Source organism: Pristiophorus japonicus, chromosome 3 (genome assembly GCF_044704955.1).
Source record: "Pristiophorus japonicus isolate sPriJap1 chromosome 3, sPriJap1.hap1, whole genome shotgun sequence".
In the NCBI taxonomy this organism is placed as follows: Eukaryota; Metazoa; Chordata; class Chondrichthyes; family Pristiophoridae; genus Pristiophorus; species Pristiophorus japonicus.
The window spans coordinates 312,576,787-312,602,256 of record NC_091979.1 but is presented as its reverse complement, the minus strand read 5'-3'; the positions used below and the strand labels follow the sequence as shown (position 1 = coordinate 312,602,256).

General features: G+C 49.1%; 1 protein-coding gene across 1 annotated transcript in view; it reads left to right on the top strand.

Annotated features, from left to right (window-relative positions):
• Positions 1 to 25,470, top strand: part of LOC139260355 (cGMP-dependent protein kinase 1) — a 1,295,119-nt gene that overhangs the window by 745,489 nt on the left and 524,160 nt on the right. The window contains exon 5 of the mRNA XM_070876878.1: positions 3,353 to 3,416. Within this exon, the coding sequence (XP_070732979.1) occupies positions 3,353 to 3,416 (64 nt within the window). The remainder of the gene's footprint in view (positions 1 to 3,352; positions 3,417 to 25,470) is intronic.

Below are 25,470 nucleotides of genomic sequence, written 5' to 3'. Positions count from 1 at the left end.
TTGTGTCCTCTTAATGAATACCGAACCAAAGTACTTGTTCAATCGGTCTGCCATTTCTTTGTTCCCCATTATGACTTCCCCTGATTCTGACTGCAGGGGACCTACGTTTGTCTTTACTAATCTTTTTCTCTTTACATATCTATAGAAACTTTTGCAATCCGTCTTAATGTTCCCTGCAAGATTCTTCTTGTACTCCATTTTCCCTGCCCTAATCAAACCCTTTGTCCTCCTCTGCTGAGTTCTAAATTTCTCCCAGTCCCCAGGTTCACTGCTATTTCTGGCCAATTTGTATGCCACTTCCTTGGCTTTAATACTATCCCTGATTTCCCTTGATAGCCACGGTTGAGCCACCTTCCCTTTTTTATTTTTACGCCAGACAGGAATGTACAATTGTTGTAGTTCATCCATGCGGTCTCTAAATGTCTGCCATTGTCCATCCACAGTCAACCCCTTAAGTATCATTCACCAATCTATCCTAGCCAATTCATGCCTCATACCTTCAAAGTTACCCTTCTTTAAGTTCTGGACCATGGTCTCTGAATTAACTGTTTCATTCTCCATCCTAATGCAGAATTCCACCATATTATGGTCTCTCTTCCCCAAGGGGCCTCGCACAACGAGATTGCTAATTAATCCTCTCTCATTACACAACACCCAGTCTAAGATGGCCTCCCCCCTAGTTGGTTCCTCGACATATTGGTCTAGAAAACCATCCCTTATGCACTCTCGGAAATCCTCCTCCACCGTATTGCTTCCAGTTTGGTTAGCCCAATCTATGTGCATATTAAAGTCACCCATTATAACTGCTGCACCTTTATTGCATGCACCCCTAACTTCCTGTTTGATGCCCTCCCCAACATCACTACTACTGTTTGGAGGTCTGTACACAACTCCCACTAACGTTTTTTGCCCTTTGGTGTTCTGCAGCTCTACCCATATAGATTCCACATCATCTAAGCTAATGTCTTTCCTAACTATTGCATTCATCTCCTCTTTAACCAGCAATGCTATCCCACCTCCTTTTCCTTTTATTCTATCCTTCCTGAATGTTGAATACCCCTGGATGTTGAATTCCCAGCCCTGATCATCCTGGAGCCACGTCTCCGTAATCTCAATCACATCATGTTTGTTAACATCTATTTGCACAGTTAATTCATCCACCTTATTACGGATACTCCTTGCAGTAAGACACAAAGCCTTCAGGCGTGTTTTTTTAACACCCTTTGTCCTTTTAGAATTTTGCTGTACAGTGGCCCTTTTTTTCTTTTTCTTGGGTTTCTCTGCCCTCCACTTTTCCTCATCTCCTTTCTGTCTTTTGCTTTTGTCTCCTTTTTGTTTCCCTCTGTCTCCCTGCATTGGTTCCCTTCCCCCTGCCATATTAGTTCAAATTTAATAAGAGTTGGATTTTAATGAAAAGCAAGAGTTGTACATATTTGGCAATATCGTGTATGAATTTTGATGGACATGTAGTTAAATATTAAAAGCTGCGTAAATATGATGAAATGATCATCATGTTATAATGTTTAGGTATGCATGGTTAATTATCCAAACTAGGAGTTTGCGCCATCTTTTCCAGCCAGATATCACTGTCTAGATGTCTCACCTAATTGACTTGTGCCCCACATTCCTCCCTGAAGGAACTGACTCTACTGAGTTGAAGATTGGGTTGCTACCTCCTCTGGGATCCCTAGGTTAAAGCCCCGCTGCTCTGAGTGGATGAAATTGATTCTCTCGGGGTAATTCTGCACCCCACGCTCCCAGTGGAGACTTGGATCGCATGGAATGTGGTCTAAAGAATTGGGGCTCCCTCTGAGCTCAGCTTCTCCCAGGAGTGTGTGATCATAGGGTTACTCTTCTGGTCCCAACTTTGATATGTCTACCTTAAGGTACTGACACTATGGGGAGGCGGGGGACGGGGGTGGGAGGGGGGGGGAGAAATTGCTCCCTTCTTTAAGGCCCGTTAGAAGCGTTAAGGCCTTTCTGACCGGGGGTAGGCAGCGGGGCCAACCTACCCGCAATTGTCCCCACTCCCCGTGTTTCAGCCCGACTGGCACTCCGACCCGTTGTCGGCCGTGCGCCGAACCCTTACCACCTGGCGGGGGAAGTTGCCCCGCGGGAGCGCCGATCAATGCCCCCCAACAGCTTCACACGGCGGGCAGCTGCCAATGGCTGGGCGGTGCAGCCACACTTAAATGGGACGGGCGCACTGCCATTTTGTTTCAATTGTCATCCGACTCCTGAGCCAGCCAGAGAATGGCGCCCGCTGGTTCGGCCAGGCCACCAACAGGCAGCCCAGCAGCCCCTCTTGGGAGCCCATCCGCTGGCCCGGCTGAACCCCTTCCTGGTGGCCCGGTGGGCTTCACTGAGGCCTGACTAGACCCCGAGGCATCCCTCCTCTTTAAGTGAAGGGGACGGACGTTGTGACACGTCAGCGCGATGTGGCAGGTCCGCGTCGCACTGACGTCATCGCCGCCGCGCTGACGGGCACCACCCTGCTCCCGACCCCATCCTGCCCCGATACCGCCTGCAAAGTGCTGGGAGGCAGTGTCAGAGTTAAAGAGACGAATTTCCCGGCTCTTCCCTCCGACTCCCGCCGACGTTAAATTTCCGCTTAAATCGAAGGGCCCGCCTCAATTTCTCGCTGTGGGCAATTTCGGGCCCTACATCTCGATGAAGATGATGGGCTCAATATACTCAAAAGAGGCAGCAAGCTCGAGTCATACTGTACTCAGTGCAAACACAGAAGCAGTCTCTTGTCTGCTACTTTGGCATTGATGTACATTCAAAACTGCTTCGTACCAATGTGAAAATGGCAGTATCACTGCGCCCATAGGTGTAGTTTAGTTTAAAAAAAATACTCCTTCACTGATTAAGCAAAAAAAATTGGGACATCAGAATTTATGTGGGTCCATTCTAAATAAACAAAGCCAAGTAAAAAGAAAATCTTGAAGGAAGTATTTTCTGTTTAAAATTGGATCAGTTGAATTCCTACTTTTAAAATTAGAATGGAGATCTGTCAGTAAGCATTAGTGTGAAGATTCTAAACAACAAGCTGAGTAGAGCTTCCTACTGAGACTATGGCCACTTTAATATTGTGTCAGTGGTGCCAAGTGTGAGTCCTCACAGCCAATGGCAAAGTCAGAGGTAAGGGGGCTTGCAATGATCAATGCTTTATTAACTTACACTTAATGAACAACATGATGTCATCCATTTATTGCATTGCCCCAGCACCTTTACGCTTTATATCTACATTTTGCTAATGCTGAGTGGTTTGTAGACTTGCTGTGCCATGTTTTCTTGTAGATGGTGATGGAACCTTCTCTTATTTATGAAATATTTTTCTATTCCATAGCGTTCCAACGTTCCAGAATCTTTCAGAGGAAATACTCAGCAAACTAGCTGACGTACTTGAAGAGGTGAGTGATGGCATCTACGGCACACATCTGCCACTGCTTCAATTATATCTTGTGCTACATGCTTTCTGGTTGGTAATTAAATTGTCGAACTGTCAGTCTGCTAACAGTTGCCAGAGACCATTGCAATCTATCAAATCTTATACAATTTTAAGCATAGGCATAATGGAGGAGCCTTCCACCATGTGTTATGTGTTAAACAAAATGGAAAACCTGGCTATCAAGGAGACAGTTACAGTTTTGTTACGAATAAAACACAGAGGAACTATTCCCCTAATGTGTTGTTTTACTGGATGTAATTGTTCAACTGTTTGAATCCAATGGCCAGTGTTTCCTACTTAAGGGTAGACCTTTCAAAATATGAGCCTAGAAATGACTGTTGCTGACAGTGAATGCACACTGACATGATATTCCTCTGTCTGCTATTTTAGTGACAGCACTAACCTATTTAAAATAAATGGGTTAATATCTTCATTGCTCTGTTCAAATAGCAGCCTGAGGAATGTCGTATGAAGGTGTCATGCTTTCATCAGCTGTCACCACCTGAATTTCTATTCAGTGTATTTGTTCAAAATAAAATCATCCAATATTTCTGCAGAAAAGTACTGTGTTAAACTGCTGATGGTAATGGTCATTTTCTTTTAAGTGTCTACATTTCAGCCCATGATATCATTCCCACCATTAGCGGTGATCCTGATTGTCAGGCTTTGTAAATATCATACTAGAGCCTCTTTAAACTGTCCAAAATTGTAAATGTTTGAAATATCTTTATAAATGAGGTTCTACACTAAATCCTACTACGTTTCCTACATTACTACATCACACACTGATTCATTGGCTGGAAAGTGCTTTGAGGCATCCTGAGGTTGTGAAAGGCACTACATAAATGCATGTTATTTCTTTCTTTTTTACGTCCTTCACATATAACGATTAGCTGTATACTCACAGGAATACCGTCTAAACTACTGTAAGTATTTGAGAAGACTGAGAAACATAGAAATATAGAAAATAGGAGCAGTAGTAGACCATTCGGTCCTTCGAGCCTGCACCGCCATTCAATATGATTATGGCTGATCCTCTAACTCGACATCATATTCCCGCTTTTCCCCCATACCCCATGATGCCTTTTGTTTCTAGAAATCTATCTATCTTCCTCTTAAATATATTCAGTGACTTGGCCTCCACAGCCTTCTGTGGTAGAGAATTCCACAGGTTCACCATCCTCTGAGTGAAGAAATTTCTCCTCATCTCGCTCCTAAATTTCCTATCCCCGTATCCTGAGACTGTGACCCCTTGTTCTAGACTTCCCAGCCCGGGGAAACATCCTCCCCGCATCCAATCGATCCAACCCAGTCAGAATTTTATACTTTTCAAGGAGATCCCCTCACATTCTTCTAAACTCTAGTGAATACAGGCCTAGTCGACCCAATCTCTCCTCATACGACAGTCCTGCCATCCCAGGAATCAGTCTGGTGAACCTTGCTGCACTCCCTCTATGGCAAGTATATCTTTTCTTAGATTAAGAGATCAAAACTGCACACAATACTCCAGGTGCAGTCTCACCAAGGCCCAAGAGAAGATACAAGATGCCCAGTCTGAAAGTAAATAGATCACGCGGACATAATGATGAGGATCAGATTCAGTTTTAGGGGTACCTTACACTTGGGTCACCTACAATACTATGACATGGAGGATGTGTGTGACAACATGGGGGAGAATTGTAAATGGGAATGTTTGGTGAATCAAATTAAAAAACACATATGGATAAGTGAAAGAAAGGATGAACTTGCATTTATATAGTGCCTTTCGCAATGTCTCAAGGTGCTTTGCAGGCACTGAAGTACCTTTTGAATTGTAGTCACTGTTGTAATGTAGGAAATGCCACAGCCAATGTGCGTACAGCAAGGTCCCACAAACAGCAATGAACAGATAATCTGTTTTAGTGATGACGATTGAGGGATAAATATTGGCCAGGACACTGGTGAGAACTTCCCTGCTCTTCTTCAAATAGTGCCCTGGGATCTTCTATGTCCTGAGCGGGTAGAAATCCAAAAGACAGTGCCTCCAGTACTGCACTGGGAGTGTCAGTCTAGATTTTTTGTGCTCAAGACGCTGGGGCTTGTATCCACAGCCTTCTGACTCAGAAGCGAGGGTGCTTCCCATTGAGCTACAGCTAACACCTGAAACATGCAAGGTAAACCATTCTTGTTCATAGTGCTTACCACTAGAGCATTCCTTTGAGAAGTACATATCAGGCAATAGTAGAAACATAGAAACATAGAAAATAGGTGCAGGAGTAGGCCATTCGGCCCTTCGAGCCTGCACCACCATTCAATAAGATCATGGCTGATCTTTCACCTCAGTACCCCATTCCTGCTTTCTCTCCATACCCCTTGATCCCTTTGGCCATAAGGGCCACATCTAACTCCCTCTTGAATATATCCAACAGTATTGAAGCTCGGCACAGTAATAAATACAAAGGAAATCAAAGAGTCACGAGCAACTAAACAGTACAAATTTTTATGAATTTGTTTTCCGCATTTTACATTTAAAGTTTCTGAAGTAAGTCACTTTCACTTGGGAGTAAATGGACATGAAACACATAGTTAGCAAGTCACGCTAACTCTCTCCTTAGTATTTCATTAACTAAGGTCTTTAGTGGATCTAAAAAAGGTATAATTTTATCTTGCCTAGTTTGCTGAGTATTTAAATTGAATCAGAGACAGAGCTGAATGCTTTAAAAAGAGATACTCCAATCATTTGTTCATTATATGCAGTGCACTAAATATAGTTTATATCAGTGTGACTGGAAAAGCACCGAGACACACACACCCGAGTGAGAGTGTTCCAGTGCACTGCCTGTGGAAAGATTGCAGTGCGGGCAGGCACAGCAGGAGGGACGAAGGAGCGGCGAGAATTTGTAGATGGAAGTGACCGGGGCCCAGGAGAGGCGTGAGCTTGGGGCTCAGAAGAGGCGAGGGCCCAGGGGCAGCACGGGCCAGCCCACACTGTGATATGTCGAGCCCGTGTGGTGGCTGGTGTGCAACGGCCACCACACGTTAAAGAAAATCCACGCACAGGCATCTTCCACCCTTCAAGATGTAATTCAGGACCTGGAATATTAGTTCGGCCTCTGGAACATTGAAACACCTGTGAACTCATCCCTTTTTGGCGTGGAAGCAAGCCAGCCTCACTTCGAGGGACCGCCTATGATGATGATGATATCCTGAAGGGCCAGATTTGTTACGTGCACTTTTATTAAATACATAAACCTTTTTTATGAAGAAAACTACATTAATTACTGCGTTAAGATTTGAAATGGTTACATCAATTCTTGCCTCCATTCAGATTTGAAAGGCGACTGTCCCAGTCCTCGATGAAACGAAGAATGTGCATTCATGTTGCACCTCATACCTCCTCAAGACACAACAAAGCACTTCACAGCCAATGAATTACTTTTCAAATTTACTCACTGCTGTTCTGTGGGGAAAAGAAAAGATACAAAGTTGAGAAAGATCTTATTGTACTTGAAATCCAAATTTTAGATACTGTCATCATCGTAGGCGGTCCCTCGAAATGAGGATGACTAGCTTCCAAGCCAAAAAAGGATGAGTTCACAAGTGTTTCAATGAAGGACCTGAACAACATCCTGAAGGGTGGAAGATGCCTGTGCGTGGATTTGTTTAACGTGGGGTGGTTGTTGCACACCAGCCACCACACGGGCTTGGCAGAGCGAGGTCTTGGTCCAGTGGCAAGGATTGCCCAAGACGACTGGAGACCTGCTCTGCTGCACGGACCCAGTGCGCACACGTATCGCAGTGTGGGCTGGACCCGTGCTTCCCCCTAGGCCCCTGACCCCGATCTCACACGTCCCCTGGGCCCCGATCACGTCCCTCTACAGTCTCTCGCCGCTCCTTCGCCCCGACCTCGCCGCTCCTGCTGTGTCTGCCCACGCTCCAATCACCGACCTGGACCTTGATGACGTCACTCTTCGCTGCTGTCGCCCTCCTGCACCAGCTCGCACTGCTCCCTGAAGTGGTACGCCTCCACGCTGTCCAGGGCCACCGCTCGCTGCTCCTTTTATGGTCCCGACCTGCCTCTGGTGTTCTTACGCAGGTCAGGGCCTCCACTGTATTGTAGCATTATTATAATTGAATTGAAAGTTATAACATCGGGTATTAACTCGGACTGATAATATATTGGTTTTACCATTGTGTCGGTCCTTTGACGTCAATGTCACAATGTTTCAGTCTTCCTGAATAAGAAACTTTTTCTGCCACTTGGGGAATGTTATGGACAAGCCACTACCTCGATACGGGCCCCGCATCCTTCTCACGAACTGCGAAGGTTTGGAATGATGCAGCATGGATACAGAGTGGCCGATTTTTTTAATTTGATGACCGTTTCACTGCCCTCCCACCCACCCCCACCCCCGCTTGGTCAAGTGGGCCTGGAGGCCAGAGCTATTTTGAGTGCAGGCCTCATTTTAAGTCAAGCCGGTGAGGTACACTCCCCGAACTGACATTCCGCCGCAGCTTGCCAGGTCCGAGCTGGAGCATTATCAGCGGCTTGGAACTCACACCGGCCCTCGGGTAGGTCCTGGAGAGAGGGGCGGGCCCTGGGGGCGGGAGGGGTGGTGGGGTCGGAGGTGTTAACAGAGGAAAGCAAGACCGGGCCGGCAGCGACCTGCAGAGCTTTTTGTGGAGCCAGGGGCACCACTCCTGGAGCACCACTCCTGCCAGCGTCTCAGAACAAGACAGCACCTCATAGCACCCTGTGTCCCGCTCGTTAATTCCTGTAAGCTCTACGTGTTACGTTTAGAATAACTCCACAGGACTGCACATCTTCAGCTCAAACTGTTGTGACCTCGGTCTCTTCATTGTAACTCCAGAGTGCGGAGGCAGCGTGGTAGACTGCCTTTTATACCTGCTTGCCCGGGGTGTGCAGGTGACCCTTGGGTCTCCCACATGTGCGCCCCCCTGGTGGCAAGTCTTACACATTGGTAGTGTTTACATACATAACACTATGCGGCTGCGCACAGCCTAAAGGATGCAATTGGTGAGCATGCGGAGGTAGCGTCATGTGATTCACAGTGCATGGGTGAGGAGGAGCGAGTGATGGTGGTGAAAGAGGTCAAGAAACCTGCCAGATGGCTGCCACCAGTGACTGCCCAAGTACAGCATCAAGTGCAGTGAAACATAGAAGCAGTGCCACACCCCTGTTGTTCTTCAGTGCAAAAGGAGATGAAAGTTCTGGGCTGCTGACCCGTTAGTAACCTGTCTGAAGCCTGTATGGGCAGCGCATTAGCTGAAGCAGCGGTGCTACTGTGAACCACCAGCAACAGCCCTCCGTTAAGTTTCAGGATGGTGGTTGGATCGGCCAACGTGGGTGGGGGAGGTGTGATCGTCAGGACTGTGGTGTTGGGGGCGAACTCCTGCTCCTCCTGGCTCCACAAAGGTTTATCTGATTTTTTACAAAACACACCTTTAGTTGGTAGTTACAAAGGGACGAATCCTGCTTATCATGAATAATTTTTACACAGGGGTCCGTCATCAGGCGTTGGGCCCTCCATTAACATATTTATGGGGCCTAAAGCCTGGGACGCCTAAAAAAAAAAGGTCCCCACCAATTTAGCGGTGGGACCAAGGCCTGCGCAGATTGGGTGCAGGCTGAGCCATTGTTAAATTGGGGCATTTGCGGCAGTTTTACCGGCGTAATGCATGCCGATTGTACCCCATTGTGTCTGTGTTGGTTTTTTTGCTGGAGCAATCCAAAACTCATCTCACTGCCCTGCTCGCTCCCGATAGCCTTGCTTCTTGCTTTGTTAATCTTTACAGTTAAGATTTGTAGTTCTGTGGAGACTCCAACTTGAGAATAAACACAGGCGAGACATTCAGAGAAACGAATGTTAAAACATTCCCGTTGAACTGGCTCGAAAATAATCCTCGTTATTTAAAGGTGTCTTATACAGGTGCAACGTCCAGAAATCCGGAACTCCGAAAACCGGAATTGTCCAAAAGCCGGACCTTTTGCTCATACCTGATGGAGCCGTCCGGAATCCGGAATTATTGTCCCAAAACCGGACATTTTTTGAGGCAAAACCCAAAATCGGGCACGGATTGAGTCGAGGATTCCGGATTTCAGACAAGTAATTAGGAATGCAACTGGAATTTTGGCCTTTATGATGGGAAGAAAAATGACACATCTACAGCGACATGGGCTTAAGGTTTACAAGAATGAGAACAAACTGAAGTTAAAAAACGGGAGAAGCAATATGCAGAACTTGGATGATTCAACCAATGACAAAGAGATTATACCTCGTAAAATAACAAAGACACTTATTAAAATGATCCAACGAGCAAGAAATGAAGAGGACATGCAATTCATATTCACGAAAGAGAAAACTGGGGATTATAATTCATTATTGAATCCAGCGCTATGAAAAGATGAAAATACAGTATAATTTCCCCGAGTCCAATGGAAGAATATAAGAAGGAAGTAGACTGAGGAATTACATAGGGATGGATTTTCGGCTTTTGAGATTTCGAGGTGGTAATGGTGGTAGGGCGGTTCTGATACCGCCTGGAAAATGTTTACGCCCTCGTCTGCAAAATTCGGCACAAAATGCGGTTCTGTGATCGGGGGTGCAAAACCAGGCGTTACACAAGGAAATTTTTGCGCCCCAGCCGAAAATCACGGCGTTAAAAATGTCAGAATAATGTGCAGGGCAATGTTGTGCAGATGCCCTGATTTTTGTTAATTACGCCTGTACATAGTTTCTTTGATTTAATGCACTCCATTGCTGCTCAGGGCCCTGCAACATAACGTTGTCTGTTGTATGGTTTTCTTTTGGTGGGGCAAGTTTTGGGTTTTTGTTACTTTGTTGCAGTAAAATGTTTGTTTAATCCTTTGCCATTGGTGTCTTGTGTATCATTCCAACGTTCACCGGAGATGTGCCTTTATGTGCCAGTATTAGCTCCATCCCTCAATTTCCTCCATTCAGGAGAACCGGTCCATTATGAGCTGGGGACGTGCGACTCTTGGTCCGGCTGCATCTCCACGCTGCCTCCCCTGTGGATGGTGTGGGACTAAAGGTGGACGTCCCCTGGACCTGATGGCCTGCATCCTAGGGTCTTAAAAGAAGTGGCTGCAGAGATAGTGGATGCATTGGTTGTAATCTACCAAAATTCCCTGGATTCTGGAGAGGTCCCAGTGGATTAGAAAACTGCAAATGTAACGTCCCTATTTAAGAAAGGAGGGAGACAGAAAGCAGAAAACTATAGACCAGTTAGCCTAACATCTGTCATCGGGAAAATGCTGGAGTCCATTATTAAGTGGGGAGAGATCACAAAATGCTGCGGTATAGAGGGATCCGGGGGTCCTTGTACATGGAACACAAAATATTAGCATGCAGGTACAGCAAGTAATTAGGAATGCAAATGGAATTTTGGCCTTTATTGCAAGGGGGATGGAGTAGAAAAGTAGAAAAGTCCTGCTACAAATGTACAGGGAGTTTGTGAAATCGCACCTGAAATACTGCTCCAGTTATGGTCTCCTTATTTAAGGAGGAATATACTTGCATTGGAAGCAGTTCAGAGAAGGTTCACAAGATTGATTCCTGAGATGAAGGGCTTGTCTTATGAAGAAAGGTTGAGGAGGTTGGGCCTATACTCATTGGATTTTAGAAAAATGAGAGGTGATCTTTTTGAAACGTATAAGGTTCTGAGGGGGCTTGACAGGGTAGATGCAGAGGGGATGTTTCCCTTCGTGGGTGGGTATAGTTTAAGAATAAGGGGTCGCCCATTTAGAACAGAAATGAGGAGGAATTTCTTCTCTCAAAGGGTTGTGAATCTTTGGAATCCAAGCTGTGTAACATGCAGCACACCACAATGAATTCAGAAATCTGTTGATGGGAGTATTGAAGGCTGCCCCCAGAGTGGTCCAGGCATCGGTCTGCCTGTAGGAGATGGCACATCTCTGTCAGCACTTCCTTTCGGAAATGCAGCCTTCTCACACACTGCTCCTCAGAGAGCTCAAGGTAAGAGCATTGGTGTCTGTAAACCCGTGGTGGGGGGGTGGGGTGGTAAGACCTCTTCTCCAGACATCTTTGGCCATTTGCGTTTGTGTGCCAGGCTGCTGCCACAGCACCCACTCCCTGGTGGTCTAGCGATTATGCCTCCCTCCGCATAGCGTTGGAAAACAGTTGGATTCTTACTGATGTGCTGGGGTCTTTCTTGTGCTTTCTGCCACTGTATTGCCGCTGGCTGCAACTTTAGTTGCCAGGATATAGAGGAAGAAGAGGTGTTTCTGAGGAGGGATCAGAGACTGGTGCAGTCACACTAAAGGTTTTCTCACACTATAGTCACCCTACCTTAGGAGCTAGGTCTATAGATCAAGTCAGAACTACATAGACATATCAGAATAGATCTCCCTTTGCCTTCTATGCTTCATAAGCAAGCCAATCATTAACTCGCTTATGGGCCAGGCCTTCAGACAACGCCAACCTATGGGATAGATCTGTGCCACCTGATCATTCTAAACCACTATTGATCATATCCGCAAAATAAATCACTCACCAGGAGAAAGAACAAAAAAACTTGAATTTATATTGTACCATTCACAGTCTCAAAGTGCATTACAGCCTTTTAAGTACTTTGGAAGTGTAGTCACTCTTGTAATATAGAAAACATGGCAGCCAATTTGCACACAGTAAGTTCACACGCAATGTGATCGTGACCAGATAATCTGATTTAGTGATGTTGGTTGAGGAATAAATATTGGCCAGGACACCGGGACAACTCCCCTGATCTTCCAAATTTTGCCACAGAATCTTTTACATCCACCTAAGAGGGCAGTTCGGCCTTGTTTAATGGCTCATCCCGACGATGACACCTCCGACAGTGCAGCACACCCTCAGTACTGCACCGGAGTGTTGGTGTGAATTATGGACTCAAGTGTCTGTTTGCCAGATGTTTTCTTTTGTCATTTTACCTATGGAAAGATAGTAGGTTTCACTCAAGTAGGGTGTAACATTGAAGGCCAGTCATGAGCCATCTCGACCCCTACCACGAACCTCAAGCTTTTCATGAACTGAAAAGGCAAGTAATGTGCAGGTGGTCTGTGATCCCAGGCACAAATAATGCAAGTCGATGCTCAATACCCTGGTTGAACATGTGAGGGGTGTCAGTTTTTGAGAACTAGCTGTCCCATTTGCCAAGCACCTGCAGTTGAAAGCAGCAGAGAAACAGCGTCTGTCCTTCGGACACCCAAGGCCCATCTGATGTGATTTTCAGGTGGCCCTGTAAATGGCCATCATACACTCCTGCCCAAAGCAGACAGGAGGGTGCTTCCATATGCAAATTATGTCCTACGCCGGTTATAAGACACCATTTACAATTTTCAAGTGGAAATGGTTGGAGGAGCATTACGCACGCTCTGCCATTTGTACCAGGGGATGAGTGGCCTAATCCTTAAAGGCTCCTGTAGTGTATGCAGCACTCAAATCACTGACTCCACGCAGTCTGGTGTTGTAGTAACTGCTGTGACCTTGGTCCTTTGTTGTGTAATTCCAGAGTGCCTCTCAGGGGTGGTGGGCAGCCTTTTATACTCTGCCTTGCAGGTACTTTCTGGTCTCCCACCACAGCGCCCTCTGTAGCGCACCATTGTACTTATACATTTAATGTACCTGGACAATACATAACATCTCACTCCCCCCCCCCAGTTCCAGAAGCCATTGCCGGTGACCTCGGTCTTGTTCGTCCTGGTTGATTTGCGAGAATGAGTCCTTACTGTGGTGTTTGCAGTCCTTACATGGGTGATGAAGTACACAGGCATAACCTCCAACAGAAAACAGGTATACATAGACAGTACATTTGTGTGGTACATATAATATGTGGTACAGATATTATGTCAAAAGGTTGCAGGTACACTGAACAGTTGTTTAATCCCAGCTCTTCTGGGTGAAGTACGGTGGCGGTATACTGCCCCTTTTTGCCCGAGGTAATGGGCTGCTCTGAGACAGGGTATCGCAACTAGTGCATTGCCTCTGTTCTCAGAAAGTGATAGCCTTAGCGGCTCATCTGCAGCCGCTGAACCATTGCATGAATCACATAAATCAAGAATCGCATTGGTCCATTAATGATATTAGTCACGGATCCGTTTACCCTTTTACTTGTACCTTGGGTATTAACTCTTTTCGTAATACATATCCCTTATCTTAAACACAGTACCCAACCAGCATAAAAATATTACTTCTATTTATAACTCACGTCATCATACAAATCACATTGCTCATTTAGACTCGCTCTTGCCTTAAAACAGTCTCTTTGTGGGGCCCGCCACGGTGTAAAGCCCTTTTAAGACTCCCAGGTGCATTTCCCTTTTAAGACACCATCTTGTGGTTCCCAAGAGGCTTCCCTTGGGCGCCACCATTTTAGTTGCTCTGCTTGCCTTTGTCTGCAGAGCTCTGCTGCCACGAGGCTCACCACCATCTTGAGCTCGCTGGCATGACGTTTTACTCTCTGGGATAGAGGGAAGAAAGAAGGAAGGAAAACGGCCAAGGCAATCCGATCTTGAATCTGGCAGAAATGGCTCTTTGGATTCGATCAGTCATGGTCCCTGTGAGAGCGGCCTCCGTGATTGCTGCCATATCCTCCGCTCTGGCTCCTGCACCCGCTCGAGTAGCTGTCGCGTTCTCCCGAGTCGCACCCGCTGCCGCCGTAGCCTTCGCTCCTGCGGCTGTGCCAGTAACCGCCGCCTCTCCTGTAACCTCCGCTCCTGCCGTTGTCCCAGTAACCGCCGCCTCTCCTGTAACCTCCGCTCCTGCCGTTGTCCCAGTAACCGCCGCCTCTCCTGTAACCTCCGCTCCTGCGGCTGTCCCAGTAACCGCCGCCTCTCCTGTAACCTCCGCTCCTGCGGCTGTCCCAGTAACCGCCGCCTCTCCTGTAACCTCCGCTCCTGCCGTTGTCCCAGTAACCGCCGCCTCTCCTGTAACCTCCGCTCCTGCGGCTGTGCCAGTAACCGCCGCCTCTCCTGTAACCTCCGCTCCTGCCGTTGTCCCAGTAACCGCCGCCTCTCCTGTAACCTCCGCTCCTGCCGTTGTCCCAGTAACCGCCGCCTCTCCTGTAACCTCCGCTCCTGCGGCTGTCCCAGTAACCGCCGCCTCTCCTGTAACCTCCGCTCCTGCCGTTGTCCCAGTAACCGCCGCCTCTCCTGTAACCTCCGCTCCTGCCGTTGTCCCAGTAACCGCCGCCTCTCCTGTAACCTCCGCTCCTGCCGCTGTCCCAGTAACCGCCGCCTCTCCTGTAACCTCCGCTCCTGCCGTTGTCCCAGTAACCGCCGCCTCTCCTGTAACCTCCGCTCCTGCGGCTGTGCCAGTAACCGTCGCCTCTCCTGTAACCTCCGCTCCTGCGGCTGTCCCAGTAACCGCCGCCTCTCCTGTAACCTCCGCTCCTGCGGCTGTCCCAGTAACCGCCGCCTCTCCTGTAACCTCCGCTCCTGCGGCTGTCCCAGTAACCGCCGCCTCTCCTGTAACCTCCGCTCCTGCCGTTGTCCCAGTAACCGCCGCCTCTCCTGCGGCCGCCGTAGCTGCCACCACCGCTGCCGCTGTCCCGGCCTCCACGGTAGCCACCCGACTCTTTCTCCGTGTGGGCCCCCCCACCCCGGACTTGTCGGCCATTGAAGGACCTCCCGTTCATCGCCCGCAGCGTGTCGCCGGCTCGTACCTCACCGATCGGATACCGCACTTGAAAACTTGCTCTTCCAGGGTCTGCTCGTCTGTGTGGGGATTTAGACTGCCGATGAACGGCTTCTTTCTCCTCCAGCTCGGTCGGCGCTGCTCTTTGGGGACCCGGGGGACAGCGGTCTGTGGAGGAATGAACTCTTCCCAGCTCCCACGGACCTTCCCCATCCACCTCCTGCCGAGAAGCGTCGGCCCATCGCCTGCAATGACCCACAAAGGTAAACCGTGCGTCTCGCCACCGTGAGATACCTGCACCATCGCTCTGCCAAGAACAGGTATCAGTTCCTTGGTGTAGGTACGCAGCTTTGCCGTGACCGGGACCAGCTTGGGTCGTGCAGCTGAGTTGACCCACAGTTTATCAAAAATTTCCTGACTCATTAACGATGGACCCGATCCAGTGTCCACTTCCATACTCACTGGGACTCCGTTAATCTTGACCTCCATAATCACCGGGGCCGAACCATCGGTACACGTATACAGTCCCAGCATCTCATCTTCTTCTGCCTGCTCCTCGCTAGAAAATGGACCCTCTACCATCTCCTCAGCCACACGGTGAGTCGTGTTTCTTTTGCACATACGCTGAAGATGGTCTTTCGTGTGGCAGGTATTGCAAGTATACTCTACAAACCTGCACCGGTGAGCCCCATGGCTTCCTCCGCAGTGCCAGCATGGTGCTGCTCGATTAGCCCCCCTCAGCGGACTCTGAGTTCCCAGACCCCAAGGTCTGTGCTCTCTTCCCCGGGCAGAGCCACATTCTGCAGTTTTGACCATGGTGGGTGCTATCCTGTGGACAGTGCCTGCCGGGTTCGAGACTGTGTGGATCATCTGCTTGGTGCTGCACGTCGAGGTCATAAATGCCCCGCTGATGGTGATGGCTTGCTTCAGGGTGACTGTAGGTTCAGTAGATAGCAGCTTGTGGAGGAGACCCTCATGTCCAATCTCCATAACAAAAACGTCTCGCAAAGCCTCATCAAGGTGTGTGTCAAAATCACACGGTGCCGCGAGTCTCCTGAGGTCCGCAGCATATTTGGTGACATCCTGGCCCTCAGGTCTGCAGTGGTGGTAGAATTTGTGCCGGGCCATGAGGATGCTCTCCTTTGGTTTCAGTTGGTCACGAATCAGTGTGATCAGCTCCTCATATGACTTGTCCCTGGCACTCGTGGGTGCCAGCAAATCCCTGACGAGACAGTAAACCTCATCGCCACAGCTGGAAAGTAATGTCGCCTTATGCTTCTCTCTCAGTGTGTCCGTGTTCCCCGTCAGGTCGTTTGCTGTAAAGTAGTACTCGAGCCTTTCCGTAAAGGCCTCCCAATCATTGCCCACCGTAAAATCCTTTAACGAGCCCAGAGTAGCCATGGTTGCGTGAAGCTCGTCCGTGTCCTCGTCGCCAATGTAGTGTATGCAGCACTCAAATCACTGACTCCACGCAGTCTGGTGTTGTAGTAACTGCTGTGACCTTGGTCCTTTATTGTGCAACTCCAGAGTGCCTCTCGGGTGTGGTGGGCAGCCTTTTATACTCTGTCTTGCAGGTACTTTCAGGTCTCCCACCACAGCGCCCTCTGTGGCGCATCATTGTACTTATACATTTAATGTACCTGGAAATACATAATAGCTGCTATGAAAATTGCCTTCACATTTTTTGTGGGCCAGGAGGAGCATTGCGCCCACTGCTGGCATCTGGGTCTGCACCCCCACCCCTTCCCCCCAGCCCGCCCTTTTCACAACCCACCCCCTAACTGCCCCTCACCCCACTTCTACTGCGCACTTCTGTCTCAGCTTATGCTTGGAGCTGCTGGATTTCCCATCTCTCTCCCCCCACACCCCGGTTTGCCGACTAGCGGTCGGTGTACGTTGGGTGGCTCATCGACTGCATTCTAATGAGGCCCGAACCTGACAGAGCATGTGCGGTGGACCCACGGCCCATTTGGCATCCGTTTTGGGCGAGAGTTCAAAATCGGTCCCGTGATGCTTTTATTTAATGCCAACCCACCGTACTACCATCGCCGTGCCTGGCAAAAGGCGTGCAGTGTCCATGCTGTCATGCATTCCTCGTGGCGCTGTGCTGGGACCAGAATGTCTCCTCTTTAGTCCCCATTGTTTGTGGAGTTATTTTCTCTGCTCTGTTACTGATCTGTGCCTTTGCCAGTATTGCTATGTTGCAAGCTGCATCTCAGAGTATGAAAGGTTGACTCATTCTCTGATTTCCCCACCCCCTGCCCCCACCATCCCTGTGGGAAAAAACATCAATGTTCCATTTAGTGTCTTCTAGGGATGTCTCATACAATGCTGGGAACGTGTCACGTAATATAGATTGAAAATTTATATAAACACTGACTTATTTCAATGTGCCAAAGTCCTCCGTAATTAAATGAATTAAAATATTACCAGTCAACAGCTTACCCAAGCTAATGCATTTTGTGTTATAGAAATTAGGGCCCCAATTTTGCCCAGCACTTGGTGCAGCTTTTTCGGCGCCCAGCGATTTTTCTGGCGCTGAAGGTTAGTTTAAAGATTCCACAATGTTGGGGCACGGGTGTCGACTACTAGCGCCAGAATGTTTGGCGCAATACATTCTGGCACTGGTGTACGTTGTAAAGGAGCTTACGTGCCCTTTCTTGCCATCGGCCAACTTTCCTCACTAACGATTTATTGTTAATCCGCGCACAGATACAAGCAACACCGTTGGAAAAAGCCTTACCTACAGTTAAAGAAATCCACGCTGGCCCGCTCCTATTCCTGGCCGAAGGGCCTCCCTGGCTATTTTAAATCCACTTTGTGGAACTTTAAAAATAAATCAGACAAAAGAAAACTTACCATTACTGTTCCTCCTTCGTTGAGAGAACTGTAGGTAGGCAAATTAAACATAAATCTTCACCACTCGCCTTTTCCATCGTAGTTCCAAATGGCCCCAAAATTTTCAAAGATAATCTTGAAGCCCAGGGAAGCCTTCTAAATTCACACGGCAGGCAAAGTGAGTAGGAGTCTTCTCACCAAAAAGACCAAGGGCAGCCTTCTCCAAATCCTCCATGCAGCCGACTCGTCCCGCTGCTATCCCCAGCCGAATGCGCGCGCAGTGATTTATTTATTTATTTATTTATTTATTTACCTTCTGCGCATGCGCGTTGCCCATGCACAATGAGTTGGTCTTTTTTGTCCCTTCCAGCGAATGCGCAGTGCGTTTTAGGCACACACTTTTAGCACCGCCCTCTGAGATCGACTCGGGTAGTGCCGGCGCGGTATGGAGATTCACTTTGCCCGAAACTAGGGATTTTTTTCCCCAGCGCAGATGGTCCTCAAAGAAACATGTGTACAGGTAAGTGTACGCCATTATTTATCCTTGGTGGAAATTGGGGCCTAGGTACTGTGACTGGAGAAGCAGTAGCTGAGGACACTATCCTTTTGCCTCTGGGAACTCGGTTCAAATTCAACCCAGAATCATTCAATGATAGACTCCTCACTGTTTGTATGCCAGGAATGTTTTGATATTCTCAGTTCCTGATGTGTGTGTGTGTGTGTGCATCCACAGCACAGAACATCCCATAATTTAGCATAAACTGATGCTAAATTTGAATCACAGGATTGTCAAAGGATAATTCTTGGGAGGTGTCGCCGGCATTTATTGCTCATCGCTTGTTGCCCTTGAGAAAGTGGTGATGGGCCGCCTTCTTGAACCGCTGCAGTTCACGTGGTGAAGGTACTCCCACAGTGTTGCTTTGTATCGGTTTGACACAACTGAGACACTGCTGCTTCAGAGTAGCAGTTAAGAGTGAACCACTTAATATGGGACTAGAGTCACATATAGCGCAGGCCAGACGGAGTAAGGACAGCAGGTTTCCTTCCCGAAAGGACATGAGTGAACCAAAAGTTTTATAGTCATTTTTACCAGTACCAGCTTCTTATTTCCAGCTGTTTTTTTAAACTGAATTCTATTGTGTTCCGAACACAGATGAGACTGCACACAGGGAGGTTAAAGTAACAGTGACCTCAGTCTTTATTAAGACACTCCAGAGTGAGGAACAGGCCATAGGGGCCGGTTTATATACAGTGCTCCCAAAGGGATGCTGGGATCCCTTGGGACTACAGGGGATGCGCTCCCTGGTGGCGGAACATGGGATTGCATGCTTTACAGATACACAACATCACTCCCCGACAAAGTCAAAGTGAAAATTATTTACAAGGTGAGGCGGTCGGGGGCCTTCCTTTCCCTGGTGGACCACCTCGGTACACGTGTCTGTTCTGGTGTGTTGGCTGTGCCCTCACTGGGCTGGTGTGTTGTTGGCCCTGCAGGGCTGCTGGGTGAGCCTGGCCTTGCTGGGCTGTTGGGCGTGATGGGTTCGATTTCCTGGTCCGGGGTGGTGTCGTTGATCCTTCGGGTGTGTGTTGTGGGCTCGAAAAAGGTGGTGTCTGCTGTGGGTTGTTCAGGGCAGTCTGTGAACCGCAGCCTCGTTTGGTCCAGGTGCTTTCTGCAAATTTGTCCATTGTCTAGTTTGACCACAAACACCCTACTCCCTTCTTTAGCTATCACCGTGCCCGCGATCCACTTGGGACCATGTCCATAGTTTAGCACATTCACAGGATCATTCAGATCAATTTCCCGTGACACAGTGGCGCGACCATCGTTTACATTTTGTTGCTGCCGCCTGCTCTCTACCTGATCATGCAGGTTGGCGTGAACCAGCGAGAGTCGGGTTTAAGTGTCCTTTTCATGAGTAGCTCAGCCGGGGACACCCCTGTGAGCGAGTGGGGTCTCGTGCGGTAGCTGAGCAGTACTCGGGACAGGCGGGTTTGGAATGAGCCTTTTATGACTCGTTTAAGGCTCTGTTTGATTGTTTGTACTGCCCGCTCTGCCTGCCCATTGGAGGCTGGTTTAAACGGGGCCGAGGTGACATGTTTGATCCCATTGTGGGTCATGAATTCTTTAAATTCAGCACTGGTGAAACATGGTCCGTTGTCACTGACCAGTACGTCAGGCAGGCCGTGAGTGGCAAACATGGCCCTCAGGCTTTCAATGGTGGCAGTGGCGGTGCTTCCCGACATTATTTCACATTCAATCCATTTTGAAAAAGCATCCACCACCACCAGGAACATTTTACTGAGAAACGGGCCCACATAGTCGACATGGTTCCTCGCCCATGGTCTGGAGGGCCAGGACCACAAACTTAGTGGTACCTCTCTGGGCGCGTTGCTCAACTGAGCACACGCGGTATTGCCGTACACAGGACTCTAAGTCAGAGTCGATACCGGGCCACCACACGTGGGATCTGGTTATCGCATTCATCATTACTATACCTGGGTGTGTGTTGTGGAGATCCGAGATAAACATCTCCCTGCCCTTTTCAGGTAGCACTACACAGTTACCCCACAACAGGCAGTCTGCCTGAATGGACAGCTCGCCCTTCCGCCACTGGAACGGCTTGATTAGCTCTTGCATTTCAACGGAGATGCTCGCCCAGCTCCCATGCAGTACACAGTTTTTTACTAGGTACAGCAGAGGATCTTGGCTGGTCCAAGTCCTAATCTGGCAGGCCGTGACAGGTGATTTATCATTTTCAAATGCTTCCATGATCATCAGCAAGTCTGCGGACTGTGCCACCATCAGCAAGTTTGCAGGCTGCGCCATTTCCACCCACGTGGTGGGCAATGGTAGCCGACTGAGAGCATCCGCACAGTTCTCGGTGCCTGGCCTGTGGCGGATGGTATAGTTATATGTTGATAGCGAAAGTACCCACCTTTGTATGCGGGCTGAGGCATTAGTATTTATCCCCTTGTTTTCAGCAAACAGGGATATGAGGGGCTTGTGATCGGTATCCAGCTCAAATGTGAGGCCAACAGGTACAGATACATTTTTTTTACCCCGCACACACACGCTAATGCCTCTTTCTCAATCATGCTGTAGGCTCTCTTGGCCTTAGACAAGCTCCTGGAGGCATAGGCGACAGGTTGCAACTTCCCCACAACGTTAGCTTGTTGTAATACACACCCGACTCCTTATGACGACGCATCACATGCTAGCACAAGTCTTTTACACGGGTTATATAATACAAGCAGCTTGTTGGAGCATAAAATGTTTCGGGCTTTCTCAAAAGCAATTACTTGTTTTTTTCCCCATACCCAGTTCTCACCTTTACGCAATAACACATGTAGGGGCTCTAAGAGGATGCTTAACCCCAGTAGGAAGTTACCAAAATAGTTGAGGAGTCCCAGGAACGACCGCAGCTCCGTGACATTCTGTGGCCTGGGCACGTTCCTGATAGCCTCTGTCTTGGTGTCTGTGGGCCGAATGCCATCCGCCGTGATCTTTCTCCCCAAAAACTCCACTTCTGTTGCCATGAAGAGGGATTTCGACCTCTTCAGCCGCAGCCCTCCGCGATCATGTCGCTGGAGGACCTCCTCCAGGTTTTGTAGGTGCTCGAAGGTGTCTCGACCCCTGACCAATATGTCGTCCTGAAAAACCACCGTGCATGGTACCAACTTGAGTTGGCTCTCCATGTTTCTCTGGAAGATCGCTGCAGCCGACCGAATTCCAAACAAGCATCTGTTGTAGATGAACAGTCCCTTGTATGTGTTGATGCAGGTGAGGCCCTTCGAAGACTTCTCCAGCTCCTGCATCATGTAGGCCGAAGTCAGGTCGAGCTTGGTGAACGTCTTGCCTCCTGCCAGCGTTGCAAATAGGTTATCTGCCTTAGGTAGCGGGTTTTGGCCCTGTAGCGAGAAACAATTAATAGTTACTTTGTAATCGCCGCAAATCGTGACCGTGCCATCACTTTTGAGTACTGGAACAATCGGGCTGGCCCACTTGCTGAATTCCACTGGGGAGATGATGCCCTCGCGTTACAACCTGTCCAGCTCGATTTCCACTCTCTCCCTCATCATGTGAGGTACCGCTCGCGCCTTGTAGTGAATGGGTCGTGCCTCTGGGACCAAGTGGATCCGTACCTTCGCACCGGAAAAGTTTCCAATGCCTGGCTCAAAAAGGGAAGGAAATTTATTAAGAACCTGGATACATGAGGCCTCATCGACATGTGATAGTGCTTGGATGTCATCCCAGTTCCAGCGGATTTTGCCTAGCCAGCGGCTTCCAAGCAGTGCGGGGCCATCGCCCGGGACAATCCAGAGTGGCAGTTTGTGCACCGTGCTCTCGTAGGTGACCTTGACCATGACGCTGCCCAGGACAGTGATGAGCTCTTTGGTGTACGTTCTCAGTTTCTTGTGGATGGGGCTCAGGGCTGGTCTGAGTGCCTTGTTGCACCACATTCTCTCAAACATCTTTTTACTCATGATGGATTGGCTAGTGCCAGTGTCTAGTTCCATGGCTATGGGTAAGCCATTCAATTTTACGTTTAGCATTATAGGTGGACATTTTGTCGAAAATGTGTGCACCTCGTGTACTTCAGCATCTGCCTCCTCTCTCTGAGGCTCAAAATTGCTTTGATCCACCATGGACCAATCTTCCTCTGCCACGTGGTGGTTAGCAGGTTTTGCAGAGCTTGCAGCTCATCTGCAAGCTCGTTGGAGGTGCCCCATTGTTCCACAGCTCTTGCAAACATACTCTTCGAAGCTGCATGAATAGGCTGAATGGAAGCCTCCCCAATGCCAACATGGTGTGAATTGCCTAGCATCCATCCTTTGTTGTGGACTCTGAGTCATCTGGGTCACCTGAGGCCTGCTGGCTGTTGCAGACTCGTGGTTTCTGCCCTGTATATTACTGCTCGCAAACACAGTTCCAGTTAAGTTATGAACATTGCTCGCACTTGTGTGCTGAGAGATTTGTTTGGTGTTATCACTGGTGGACATAAACGCCTGTGCTATCATAATTCACGCTCAATTTTCTATTAAGTAGGTGGAAATGGTACAGGAAGAAATGAATGCTGTCGGACAAGAAATACGAAAATGAATCTTCAGATACAGCGTACCAGATTATCATGCTGTGTTACTATTTCAGCAGCTGCATTTTACAGCAAATTTCTTCATTACCAAATTATTATATTACCAAAGCCCTTTTAAATGATGATTTGTGGGTAAGCCGCACTTTCGGAGGGGTAGTACCGTGGGAACGCCGCACTGTCGGAGGGACAGTACTGAGGGAGCACCGCACTTTCGGAGGGGCAGAACCGTGGGAGCGCCGCACTGTCGGAGGGACAGTACTGAGGGAGTGCCGCATTTTCTGAGAGGCAGTACTAGGGAGCACCGCATTGCTGGAGGGGCAGTACTGAGGGAGTGCCGCACTGTCAGAGGGGCAGTACTGAGGGAGCGCTGCACAGTCGGAGGGGCAGTACTGAGGGAGTGCCGCACTTTCGGAGAGGCAGTACTAGGGAGCGCCACACTGTCGGAGGGACAGTACTGAGGGAGTGCCGCACTTTCAGAGAGGCAGTACTAGGGAGCACCGCATTGTTGGAGGGGCAGTACTGAGGGAGTGCCGCACTGTCAGAGGGGCAGTACTGAGGGAGCGCTGCACAGTCGGAAGGGCAGTACTGAGGGAGTGCCGCACTGTCAGAGGGGCAGTACTGAGGGAGTGCAGCACTGTCGGAGGGGCAGTACTGAGGGAGCGCTGCACTGTCAGAGGGGCAGTACTGAGGGAGCGCTGCACAGACGGAGGGGCAGTACTGAGGGAGTGCAGCACTGTCAGAGGGGCAGTACTGAGGGAGCGCTGCACAGTCGGAGGGGCAGTACTGAGGGAGTGCGGCACTTTCGGAGAGGCAGTACTTGGGAGCGCCGCACTGTCGGAGGGACAGTACTGAGGGAGTGCCGCACTGTCAGAGGGGCAGTACTGAGGGAGTGCAGCACTGTCGGAGGGGCAGTACTGAGGGAACGCTGCACAGTCGGAGGGGCAGTACTGAGGGAGCGCTGCACAGACGGAGGGGCAGTACTGAGGGAGTGCAGCACTGTCGGAGGGGCAGTACTGAGGGAGTGCAGCACTGTCGGAGGGGCAGTACTGAGGGAGTGCAGCACTGTCGGAGGGGCAGTACTGAGGGAGCGCTGCACAGTCGGAGGGGCAGTACTGAGGGAGTGCAGCACTGTCGGAGGGGCAGTACTGAGGGAGCGCTGGACGGATTGATGGACGTCTCTTGGCAGATCGGTCAATAACCAGGGGGCAGAGATTTAAAGTAATTGGGGGGAGGTTTAGAGGGGATTTGAGGGGAAATATCTTCACGCAGAGGGTGGTGGGGGTCTGGAACTCGCTGCCTGAAAGGATGGTAGAGGCAGAAACCTTCGCCACATTTAAAAAGTACCTGGATGTGCACTTGAAGTGCTGTAACCTACAGGGCTACGGACCGAGTACTGGAAAGTGGGATTAGGCTGGCTAGCTCTTTGTCGGCCGGTGCGGGCATGGTGGGCTGAAATGGCCTCCTTCCGTGCTGTAAAATTTCTAAGTATAGAGTCAAATGATCTCAGAATCATTGCATGTCTAAATGGGTAATTTCGGCAAGCTCCCTTGCTCGAGGGGATCAAAGGTCCTGTGAAAGTAAGTCTGTGCCAAGAGCAACTTGAGGGGAGTGCAGCAGGATTGCGACAGATTGGTTTCCCCAATAGTACTTAAAATACTTTTCTGAATCTTTTATTCTCATTCTTGACATCTGCTCAGTGTAACTCAAAATATAATAAAAATGGTCAGAGCATCTGACTGTCTACCGCTGTTTGCAGATCCACTGCAGGAAGCACAGCCATTTCCTGTCATTCGAGTTGCTGAACTGGGCCCAGCAGACAGGCAGGCCCCACTTGATGTCCCTCAGCATACTCACCGATCCTGAGGATAGCAGTGAGGCCTGTGAAGCTTCATCTCAACCTTCCCTCAATTTGATTGCCCAGATATTGAGTCTGCTCTTGAGTATGGTGGAGCCCAAGGGCCTCTGTAGCAGCAGGGTGGGCAGACACGAGACATGTTCTCATTGCGTTTAGAACCCGCGCTCCCGTCGAGCGAAAACTCCAGCCTGAAAGTGGAGTCTTCCTAGTTTGGGGAGCTCTTGTCAACATCAAGCATTCCCAGAGCAGATACGGTGCAGCTGGATGCAGGTTAGATGCAGGAAGAATGTTCCCAATGTTGGGGAAGTCCAGAACCAGGGGACACAGTCTAAGGATAAGGGGGAAGCCATTTAGGACCGAGATGAGGAGGAATTTCTTCACCCAGAGAGTGGTGAACTTGTGGAATTCTCTACCACAGAAAGTTGTTGAGGCCAATTCACTAAATATATTCAAAAAGGAGTTAGATGAAGTCCTTACTATTAGGGGAATCAAGGGGTATGGTGAGAAAGCAGGAATGGGGTACTGAAGTTGCATGTTCAGCCATGAACTCATTGAATGGCGGTGCAGGCTCGAAGG